Source organism: Octopus sinensis, linkage group LG7 (genome assembly GCF_006345805.1).
Source record: "Octopus sinensis linkage group LG7, ASM634580v1, whole genome shotgun sequence".
NCBI lineage: Eukaryota > Metazoa > Mollusca > Cephalopoda > Octopoda > Octopodidae > Octopus > Octopus sinensis.
In genome coordinates this window covers 53,559,522-53,572,266 of record NC_043003.1, presented here as the reverse complement: position 1 = coordinate 53,572,266, position 12,745 = coordinate 53,559,522, and the positions used below count along the sequence as shown (strand labels likewise).

General features: G+C 36.3%; 1 protein-coding gene across 2 annotated transcripts in view; it reads left to right on the top strand.

Moving 5' to 3' along the window:
- LOC115214296 (coronin-7) overlaps nt 1-12,745 on the top strand; it is a 150,358-nt gene that overhangs the window by 56,673 nt on the left and 80,940 nt on the right. For both annotated transcript variants that reach the window (XR_003881888.2, XM_029783449.2), the window contains exon 2: nt 4,046-4,236. Coding sequence is in view for 1 of the 2 variants with exons in the window: in XM_029783449.2 (XP_029639309.1) it covers nt 4,174-4,236 (63 nt within the window). In the remaining variant the exon portion in view is untranslated. The remainder of the gene's footprint in view (nt 1-4,045; nt 4,237-12,745) is intronic.

Here is a 12,745-nt window from a genome sequence, read left to right as displayed (position 1 = left end):
GGAAAATGATTTGCATTAATTTAATCACTCTGTATAATTTCATTAGTTTATCATATATGTGAATGGAACCACTGTCTTATGAATATAATCATTGATATGCTTGTGAGAGAACACCTGTGTAGTTTCTCAAACTGATCAAAGTAGCAGACAAATCTCTCGCAAGAAACTTATTGCTATCTTTAGAGTGCACACTCCATGTTTTAAGGTGATAGATATTAGAAAAGCTTACAATAAAATGAGATAATCGCAGTTGAATTGTGGATCAGATGATGAAGATATTCCAAAACTGACATGCTAGATGTTTTATAACTATATGTTAAGGTTGTTAAACTTTTGGATGTCTCTTTTACTCTTTTACTTGTTTCAGTCATGTGACTGTGGCTATGCTGGAGCACCGTCTTTAGTGGAGCAAATTGACCCCAGGACTTATTCTTTGTAAGCCTAGTACTTATTCTATCGGTCTCTTTTGCCGAACCACTAACTTAAGGGGACGTAAACACACCAGCATTGGTTGTCAAGCGATGTTGGGGGGACAAACACAGACATATACACACACATACATACATATATATATATACATGACAGGCTTCTTTCAGTTTCTGTCTACCAAATCCACTGACAAGGTTTGGTTGGCTTGAAGCTATAGTAGAAGACACTTGCCCAAGGTGCCATGCAGTGGGACTGAACCCGGAACCATGTGGTTGGTAAGCAAGCTACTTACCACACAGCCACTCCTACGCCTATGGTTAAATATCATTAGAAATTGTATTTAAGATATTGTCAAATTATTTGTTGTATTGTCAAAGAAGTATAACCAACTTATTGCTCAATCTGTGGGCCTGGTTGACAACCATTGATTTAGAGCTTTGCTTTTTCATTTTGGTATGATTTAGGCAAATGGTATGTCACAAAGAAATTTGATCCGTAATCTTCCCTGTGAGTTTCATTATTCTCAGATCTGTTCCTTCTAAAGTTATTCATTTAGATTTATTTTTTTCTATAGTGTTGATTACGGTATTCACCTGTCTTTGACACTCTGTTCACATAATGCAATTTTGTGAAAATGTGTATTGTAACAAAATTTTTTAAAACTAAACAATTGTATAGTATACCAAGTGACTTTTACATCAAGAAATATGTTTTACCATATTAAAAGCAAAGCAACAAGTGAATTTCTTTGGAATCTAATAATCAGGTAAAAGAACCACTTAGGTTTCTATTTCATTGCTGATATCATCCATCTCTTCACCATACTTTCTAAAGATATATGTATTATTGATTACTCCAACAAATAAAGGTATTTTAGACTATATACATAATAACATTCATAGAATTTCGATTTCATATGCATTTATTTGATCAGACAATGTGCATTTGCTGTTTACTCTCTCAATTACTCAATCATCTATGTACTTTCAAGATAGCTAGAGATTCTTTTCCAAAAGAAGTTCTATCTGTATATTGTTATCTTTGGACTTCTTTTTATTAATATACTGGCATAATATTAGTTTATGCTTATATTTAAAATATACTATCATATCTTTTTTTTTTTATCATCTTTCGATTGTATATGAACCGTTTTCGTTTTTGGCTTGCAGTATAATTCTTAATCCTCTTTAATAGCCTGAAAAGTTTTCATTTTCTTGTGGCTGCTCTAATGCATTTCAGGTGCTCATCAAAGCAGAAGTTCAGCACATTAAATGCTTTACCCCTCACCGCCACATTATACATATCTTTTATACATTTGTGTGTGTGTGTGTCTGTCTGCTTTCCTTGACATTGCACAGTAGTTGTAAATGAGTGTCTCTGTCATACAAGTGACATTCTTTGTTTCCAGTTTTCTGTGTAAATATGTCTGGCAATGAGAAAATATTTACTTTGCTTGGAAACAGGTGAGTGTTGGTGATTGGAAAGGCATCTGACAATAGAAAATTTGTCTCAGCAAATTCTGTCTGACTCCTGCAAGCATGGAAAGATGGGCATTAATATGAAGATGATTTATACTCATATGTATGTGTTTATACAAACGCATACATATATGTGGAGGCGCAATGGCCCAGTGGTTAGGGCAGCGGACTCGCGGTCGGAGGTTTCGATTCCCAGACCGGGCTTTGTGTTTGTTTATTGAGCGAAAACACCTAAAGCTCTACGAGGCTCTGGCAGGGGGTGGTGACGACCCCTGTTGTACTCCTTTGCCCCAACTTTCTCTTGCTCTTTCTTCCTGTTTCTTGAGTAATGCTGCGATGGATTGGCGTCCCGTCCAGCTGGGGGGAACACATATGTCACAGAAACCGGGCCCATGAGCCTGGCTAGGCTTGAAAAGGGTGCAAGAGACATACATATATATGTGTGGGTACACACACACACACTATGAAAAGCACCTGTGCTGGTGTCACATTATAAGCACTTGTGCTGACAACACGTTAAGGGCATTCATACTAGTTTCACTTTAAGAGCACTTGTTCTGGTGCTATGTTAAAAGCACTTGTGCCTGTGCCACATACAAAGCACCTAGTACATTCTGTAAAGTGGTTGTCATTAGAAAGCGCTTCCAGCAATAGAAACCATACCAAAATAGACAAATTGGAGCCTGGGTGGCTCACTGGCTGGCCAGCTCCTGTCAAACTGTCCAACCCATGCCAGCATGGAAAATGGGATATTTGATGATGGTGATGTTTGATATATATATGTGTGTGTGTGTGTATATATATAAATCATCATCATCATCATTGTTTAATGTCCGTTTTCCATGCTGGCTTGGGTTGGATGGTTTGACTGGGGTCTGGGAAGCCAGGAGGCCGCACCAGGCTCCAGTCTGATCTGGCAGTGTTTCTACAGTTGGATGCCCTTCTTAACGCCAACCCCTCCGAGAGTGTAGAGGGTGCTTTTTATGTGTCACTGGCACAGGGGTCAGAGGAGGCTGGCAGTGACCATGATCGGTTGGTGTTTTTTATGTGCCACCAGCATGGAAGCCAGTCAAGGTGGCGCTGGCATCAGCTACATTTGGATGGTGCTTTTTATGTGCCACTGGTACGGGGATCACAACTACAATTTCCATTTGATTTTGATGTACTTGACTCAATAGATCTCCTCAAGAACAGCATGTCACCCTACGATCCAAGGTACTTTTGAGTGGGCTGGGGCTGTGACACTGGTGTAGGTTTCAGCTGTGAACTCACTTTATTTTCGGGGTCTTCACAGTCACAGCATATCTCCATGGTCTTTCGTCATTGCCTCTGTGAGACCCAACATTCAATGGTCATGCTTCACCACCTCATCCCATGTTTTCCTGTGTCTACCTCTACCCTGTTTTCCTTCAACTGTTTGGGAGTGGCACTTCTTCACACAGCTCTCCTCATCCATATATATAAATCTATGTGTGTATGTTCCTATAAACCCTATATTTATTATATATATCTGTCCCTTTCATTTTTACCTCTCATCATCTTGCCTAAACTAATCACTCCCTCATCTGTTTTCCTTTTAGTCATGGGGGTTGGTTTAGGCTCTTCAGTTTTTCAAATTGCAAGGCAAACCCAGTAGTTCTGGTGCTACAGAAAAAAAAAAAAAAGACCAAGTACTCTCTTTAAAGTAGTTGATGTTAAGAAGGCATCTGGCTATAGAAGCCAAGCGAAAAGAAAAGCTTTGGAGGCCAATAGGTCCTCTAACTTGTCAGATCCTGTCAAACTGACTAACCCATGTCAGTATGGAAAGTAAAAAGAACAATGATGAACAAACAAAAGGATGATACATACAGACACACACACTGAGTATATACATGTGTGTATATGTATGTGTATAGCAAGAGTTTTTGTTGTTATTTAGCTCCATGCCAGCCTTCATAAAATAGATCTGTTGGCACATTGATAGTCAGCCAAATGACTAGGTGCAAACTACAGTGATATGTTGTATGCTTTTTTTTATGTCTGTTCATTCAAAGGGTTGTATTAATTAAATGTTATTTATTTACTTTTGATTTAATGATGTATTGCACTCTGCTATAATTAGTCTTTTAAGCTCTTTTTATTTTAATCTTATATTGCAGCTATTTCAGTGGAAGGAGCAACAGTAAATATAGCATCAGGAGAATAAGCAAGCTATTAAAAAAATAAGGAAAAATTATTGCCTCAGCTTTTGACACTTGTCATTGTATAAAGCCAGAAATCAATCAAAATGGCCTGGAGATTTAAAGCTTCTAAATATAAGAATTCCTGCCCGAAATTTCCTAAAAAAGAAGTAAGTATTCAGTTTTATTTCTAATAATTTCTGACAATAATTTTTTTAGTGTCTGAAATAATGTCTAGTTATCCCATAATATCAAGGTTGCTATCTTATAGTTTTAATAGGGTCAGGAATGGCTTTGTGGTTAACAGTTTGATTTATAACCATCATATTTCAGTTTCAATTCTTGTGTTTAGCACCTTGCAGTAAGTCTCTTCTGTCAACCATAGTTGACTCAAGCCATGTGAATGAAATTTGACAGAAACTGTGTGAATGTTTATCATTTGAGTATGTATGAGCATATATATACAAATATATAAATCTGTATGTATCCCAGTTTTAAAATTGTACATCATATTCCTTTGTTTGCATGAGGTGGCTAAAAGGGTTGGTTTCAAGAAAGACATTCCCTTACAAAGTTCTGCCCAGTATGGAAAAGTTGATGTAATCGACTTAATTCGTTTGTCTGTCCTTGTTTGTCTCCTCTGTGTGTAGCACCTTGTGGGCAGTAAAGAAATAAGAAGGTGGTGAGCTGGCAGAATCTTTAGCATGCCTGGCAAAATGCCTAGCAGTATTTTGTCTGCCACTAACTTCTGAGTTCAAATTCCGTCAAGGTCGACTTTGCCTTTCATCCTTTTGGGATCGATGAATTAAGTACCAGTGAAACACTAGGGTTAATGTAATCAACTAGTCCCCTCCCCCAAATTTCAGGCTTTGTGCCTATAGTAGAAAGGATTATTAATATTTAGGTGGGAAACTTGCAGAATCATTGCTGCACTGGACAAAATGCTTAGCGGCATTTCTTCTATCTTTACATTCTGAGTTCACACTCGACTGAGGCCAACTTTACCTTCCCTGCTTTTGGAGTTAATAAAATAAGTACTGATTGAGTACTGTGGTCGATGTAATTGATTTGCTCCCTCCTTTAAATTTCAGGCCTTGAGCCTACAGCAGAAGGAATTAGTATTATCATCATTGAAAGGCAAAGTCTATCTCAGTGGAATTTATCACTTTTCATTAATATTATTGTACAAGTTTATCTAAGTTTATACTTATTGTCCTGTTTTCTGCCTATGTAAGCAATGCCACCTTTGTATATTCAGCACACCATGCAAAAAAACCTGTTTTAATGCTAGTCTTATAAAGTGCCAATCCAGTATATTCAACTGCACATATTGTGTATTTTATTGCACTGAATCATTTGCATTGCTATATGGTTAAAAACAGATTGGTACAGAAGCAATTGTAACAGATATTAAAGTTGTACTAACTTCATTTTTCATCTTCTTATTTATATGTATGTATGTATATATATATATATATGTATGTGTGTGTGAGTGTGAACACATACATGTAAGTGGATGTCAGAATCAGTGGGTAATTGGGCAAAATATCCTACGGTAGGTAATTGGATACTTAATTTTCTCAGTTCAAACTCCCTTTGTTCTTCTAAGGTCTGTCATCATTTTTGTCATCACCACCATTGTTTAACATCTGTTTTCCATTCTGACATGGTCTGGACAAGTATTTAATATGTTAACTGCTACGGCATGTTACTGGAACTTACCAGAGACACCACATATTTCCGTTCACACTGCATACTATTTTATTACAACGAAATGTTTTTTTTTTGCTTTTTAACAATATTTCATAATTAAACTTTAATATTTAGCACTTCTGTTTTTTAACTATCCTCAAAACCATGTCAAACACACAGAATAAAATATTTTCTCAAATTATGAAAATGTACCACTGATAGTGCATAAGGTGGTTGTGTGAAGTTTGCAATGAACCACTGGTAGTACATGTGGCAGTTAGTTGCCAAATTCTAAGTTTATAGACTTAGGTATGGCTGTGTGGTATGAAGCTTGCTTCCCAACTACATGGTTCCAGGTTCAGTCACACCACTCATGCAAGTGTCTTCTACTATAGCTCCAGGCTGACCAAAGCCTTGTGAGAGGATATGGCAGGTGGAAACTGAAAGAAACTTGTGTGTGTGTATATATATATATATATATATATATATATATATATATATATATATAGTTAATCCAAACATGAAAACACAAAGAGAAAACACAACAACGTGAGGACCTGGAACAAGTATAGTGTTATTGGATGCTCAGGAAAGGAAACAAAGAAGGAGGATTCAACGTTTTGAGCAGAGCTCTTCATCAGAAACATAGAAAAACAAAAGCTCCAAGGAAGGGAAGACGGAGGAAAAGAAATCACCTACAATACACATGTGGTTACATTTTTAAAAGATAGAATCTCTATACAGTAATTAAATTAATACTGAAAGATATATTATATAATAAATTTATATAATAATATTATATAAATTTAAATATATTATTATTAACATTGTACTAAAATTTTCTACGCATTAAAACGACTTTATTATTAATATCGTGCTAAAAATTTCTATACTAAATAATATACATTAAAAATACACATTATTTTTGCTTGAAAGATTTTATATATATATATATATATATATATATATATATATATATATATATATAATTTATATAATAATATTATATTAATTTAAATATATTATTATTAACATTGTACTAAAATTTTCTACACATTAAAACAACTTTATTATTAATATCGTGCTAAAAATTTCTATACTAAATAATATACATTAAAAATACACATTATTTTTGCTTGAAAGATTTTATATATATATATAATTTATATAATAATATTATATTAATTTAAATATATTATTATTAACATTGTACTAAAATTTTCTACACATTAAAACGACTTTATTATTAATATCGTGGTAAAAATTTCTGTACTAAATAATATACATTAAAAATACACATTATTTTTGCTTGAAAGATTTTATATATATATATATATATATATATATATATATAATCTGTGTGTGTGTGTCTGTCCTCCTGTCATTGCTTGACAAGTGATGCTGGTGTGTTTATGTCCTTGTAACTTAGTGGTTTGGCAAAAGAGACCAATAGAATAAGTAGTAGGATCACAAAGAATAAGTCCTGAAGTTGATTTCTTTGACTAAAACCCCTTAAGGTGGTGCTCCAGCATGGCTGCAGCCAAATGACTGGAACAAGCAAAAGAATTGTAAATAAATACTAGACAAATCATTGGGGCTGATAATGTTGACTAAAACCCATATTTGGCAGTGTCCTACTTACAAGTCATATTTTAGAATGGGAAGTCCACATTGCAATGATTTGTGTATAAATATTAGAAGCCAGTGCATTTTTACAATATATGGCATGCACTCATACCGGCTCAATCCATTATGTTATTAGCATGTGCTATTATATTTTCTGAAATATTACTCTTGCTTGGTTTTGTTTTACAGCTAATGTGATAATTTGTCATTATTTACTTTTCTGAAATCTGACCTGAAGTTGTTGCTATTAGTTTTCGACTTTCTACTATTACTGCTGCTGCTGCTGCTTCTGCTGCCCTTATCATCATCGTCATCTTGAATGTAATCACAATCAGCACCACCACCACCACCACCACCATGACCACCATTACAACAAGGATCACCACCAGTACTGTAATCATCATCTTCACTACATCACAGCTACCACCACCACCACTACCACTGCCACTGCCGCCAACTATAGCACCGCCACTACCTCCACCACTACTACCTCCACCAGCACCGCCGCCGCAACCACCACCACCACCACCACAACCATCTCCACCGCCACCACAATCTTACTGCATGAAGTATTTGTGGGTGGGAAGAAATGCTTTATAATTTATTAAAAATTCTTTTTTTTTATTGTGTGTATGTGTGTATGGTGGTGCAAACAAGAAAAATACAACTCAAAATATGAGTATGTGTATATTTTTCTAAATATTTAGCTGAAGCAAGAGAGTGACTCAGGGGCCGAGAGATTCAAGTGCCAGTGCATGACATTTTCAGCTCTTGAGTCACTCTGTTGCTTCTGGTGGACTTTAAATGATGATGATGGTGATATTCGGGCGAGGTCGTTGCTAGTGCCGCTGGACTGGCTCCTGTGCAGGTGGCACATAAAAAGCACCATTTGAGCGTGGCCGCTGCCAGTACCGCCTGACTGGCCCTTGTGCTGGTGGCACATAAAAGTACCCACTACACTCTCGGAGTGGTTGGCGTTAAAAAGGGCATCCAGCTGGAGAAACTCTGCCAGATCAGATTGGAGTCTGGTGCAGCCATCTAGTTTGCCAGACCTCAGTCAAATCGTCCAACCCATGCTAGCATGGAAAGCGGACGTTAAACGATGATGATGATATATATATATATATATATCTTCCCCGACAGCGTTGGTACAAACTTATGAAGTTGTTACAATTGGGAATTATCGTTAAGGCACAGAGCTTCCATCAGCATAATTATCAACATCCTAATCTTAAGCATAATAATTATTATCATTATTATTCATTCTTGTACTAGTTTCAGTCATTAGACTGTGGCCAGTCTAGGGCAATACTCGAAAGGGATTTAGTTGATCATTTAACACTAATGATTATTTTGGTATTTATATTATTTAGCAACATGCTAATTTTCAGTTTTTGACACGGCACCCTTTATTTTTGTTAATTGGTGATGTTTGTGTCGAACTCATAAACACAGATACACATATACATATACATTTATATACATACACATATATTGGTATCAAATTTTGGTACAAAGCCCACAAGTTTGGGGGTGGAGTTAAGTCAATTTATCAACCTCAGTGTTCAACTGGTACTTATTTTGTCAGCCCTGAAAGGATGAAGTTCAATGTCAACCTCAGGAGAATTTGAACTCAGAACATAAAGGCAGATGAAATGTCACTAAGTATTTTACCTGGTGTGCTAATGATTCTGCCAATTTGTCACTTTATATCATCATCATCATCATTGTTTAACATCTGCTTTCCATGCTGGCATGAGTTGGATGGTTTGACTGAGGTCTGGCAAGCCAGTGGGCTGCACCAGGCTCCAATCTGATGTAATGTTTCTACAGCTGGATGCCCTTCTTAACACCAACCACTCTTAGAGTGTAGTGGAAGCTTTTTACATGTCATCGGTACGGGAGCAAGTCAGGGGTCACTGGCATTGACTACGTTTGGATGGTGCATTTTACATGCCTCCAGCACAGAAACCAGCCTGGGGACACTGGCATCAACTATGTTCGGATGGCGCTTTTTACATGCCACCAGCATGGGAGCCAATCAGGGGTCACTGGCATCAATCATGTTCAGATGGTGCTTTTAGATGCCACCGGCATGGGAACCAGTCAGAGGGCACTGGCATCGACCACATTTGCATGGTGCTTCTTACATGCCACCAGCACGGGGATCCAGTCAGGCAGCACTGGCATTGACCCATGCTCGAATGGTGCTTATTATGTGTCACCAGCACAGGTGCCAGTCAGGTGGCACTGGCCATGACTTTGATTTAGATTTTACTTGACTCAACAGGTCTTCTCAAGTACATCATATTGCCCGATGCTTCAAGGGTACTTTTAAATGGGCCAGTCATGCAACACTGGCATGCATATATTGACATACAACACTCACTCTTACCTTTGTTCATCTCTATTACAATGTATCATTCTCTCTTCCTCCACCACTGCTTTCTTACCTCAGTCACTCTGTTTCTATCACCATGCTCTTGCTCACATCACCAACACATCTCGGCACTTCTCTCCTTGCTCTCTTTCATCTTCTTGGTCATTTTGTCTGGAGAAAGCACTCAACATGTGAGAGAGTAGTGAAGACTCTTTAATCCTATGGAGTACAAGATAACTTCACTACCACTGGTGCTATGATAAAATACACCTTGTACACGCTATTAAGTGGTGGGTGAATGAGTGGAGACGACACTGGCTGGGTGGACTGCTTAGTGTTCTTGAGGACAATGTAACCTCTCTAGAGCTGGTGTCATGATAAGATGCACCTAAAATATCCTTTTTATTGGTTGGTGGTAGGAAAGGTTTCTGGATGTAAAAAACCTTGCAATAAATGTAGACTTCTGATCTAGCTAAGAAAACAATAATGCCAGATAAAAAATGATTTGGACCATGCTGATTTTTCCAGGCTATTCTAGTATGGATGATGAATGTAAAATGATGATGTACATAAGAGTGCAGATATGAGTGTGTGATTAAAAAGCTTCCCACTCATTTGGTTCCAGGTTCAAACCCACTGCATGGCACCTTCTGCTGTAATCTCGAATGACCAAAGCCATGTGAATGGTTTTGATTGATAGAAACTGAAAAAAGCCCATTGTATATGTATATATGTGGCTGTTACTGTCTCCTTGTCTCTATCTACCTTGCATGGTAGTTGCAAACAAGTTACTGCCATGCAAATGGTGTCCTTTGTTTCCAATATTCCTGACAAATATGTCTAGCCTTGAAGAAACCTTATTTTACTTGGAAGAGGGTGAGGGTTGGCAGCAGGAAGGTTATCCAACCATAGAAAAATCTATCTTATAGAATTCCACCCAACTGATGCAAGCATGATAAATGGATGTTAAGATGATGATAATGATTACAATATATGACTGATCCATGCAGCATGACATGTTAATTATAGTATCATTGAATTCCAAACATTCCCATAGTAGCATGAGTTGGAAAAGTCAACAATTCAGTGTCTCTTCGTCTGTCATCACCTTATATGTGTGACCTGGGCTTCAGGTCAGAACTAACTACTTTCTCCAAACGTAGGTTACACTCTTATCTCAGAGAACTTTTACCATTAACATGAAGCAATTTTCACTGAGCAAGCATTAAGAATTCACATTAAATTTCAAAATAAGTGAAGTCATCATCTCTTCGGCATCAACTTTTAAAGTGCAATTGTTTTCTGAATAATCTATCTTCACTTTTTCTTCCCTGATAATCCTCTACATTTATTATCCATTTTTTTTTTTTACTACTGTACATTATTACATGATTTATGTATATCTCACTTGGCTGTTTCATACAATAAGAGAAACTACTTTTTCTCAAATAAAAACAACAATACTCTAGATTTTTCTCTCTTGCCTGAATTCAGACCACTGTGCCATTACTATCTCTATATCTAATATTAATTATGTTGCCAAGATTACAAAATTTATCTGCTAAATCAAGCAAGCTGTTTATGGGATGAACAGCTATTATGAATCATTCACTGAAAACTAGCTTTTTCAATATCCAGCAGACTATGTCTAAACTATTTCTGAATACAATTTTCCTTATTTCTCTTTTGCACATAAGGTTTTCTCTTAATAGTAATTGCAATCAGTATATTTAAGACCTGCACACAAGTGTTGTAATCTTCACCCTGGACATACGACAATTGATCGGATTTTTATTTAGAAACATGAGTTTCTGTCCTCTGTCCTGGTAACATTAGTCAACAATGTGAATAAATAGTAATAAAGATAGTGGGTAAAATTATGATGATAATAGCAATTGTGGAAGTGTTAACAGCAGCAGCAGTAGTTGTTGTTGTCACTTCCAGCTAGATAGGTTTGGCTGGCTGTAGTTATCGCTGAACAAACAAGATTGAATCTACTTTGAGAGTTCATCTCTATTGATACTCTCTAACTTACTCTTTCCTTCTCTCCTTTCCCCTTGTGTACAACTGCTAAACGAATGCTTACGTTATTATGCTAAAGCTTTCCATTGTTATAAAGCTGTAATAATCTGATTACTATAGAGTGAGGTCATTTGTAATTGCATCTACTCATAACAAGTGACACCACTTTTACATGTATTGTTAATCAGCTGAATGTATTAATTTTCGATGAAGTTCCAATGTAAAATGTTTACTTAATACAAGAATTAGGCAGTGTTCATAAAGATACTAATACGAACTTCTTTGGCATTATACACAATATTGATTATCTACTAATGCTATTTTTTAAATTTGATTTTGGCCAGTAAACGCTAAATTTTATTGCTCATGTTAATCATATAAAAGCTATCAATTGCGAGGGAAGGAAATATTAAATTGCTTTAACTAGATTCTAATAGATATATTTTCCATTTTTTATTTCATTAGTGTGAGGGTGCATACATATACAAAATTATTACACACACATACATAATTAGAAAGAGAGAGAAAGAGAGGCAGGCACCACATTTTCCTTTGTCCTGTCTATTTGACAGATAAATGGAGACCTTCACTTTTCTTTCCTGCAATTGATAGATTTATTTATGGTATTTGAAAACTTCAATTATTTTTTAAATTCCCATCTCAGCTGGAGACAAGACGTGTTGAGATACATAGTCTTTGACAGATATAACATTTTTCTTCCTAATGTTGCTCTTAGTAGGACTGTGGATATGCAGATTTGTTAGAGCATCAGACAAGATACTTTGCTGTATTTGTTTTAGTTCTTTATGATCTAAGTGTAAATCCTGCCAACATAAACATTTCTTTCATCTTTCCTGAGCTTGATAAATTAAAATACCAGTCAAGTCCTGGAGTTAATTTAATTGACTAATTTATCCTCCCAAATTGGTGGCTTCATGCCTATAATGTGTTAGAAATCA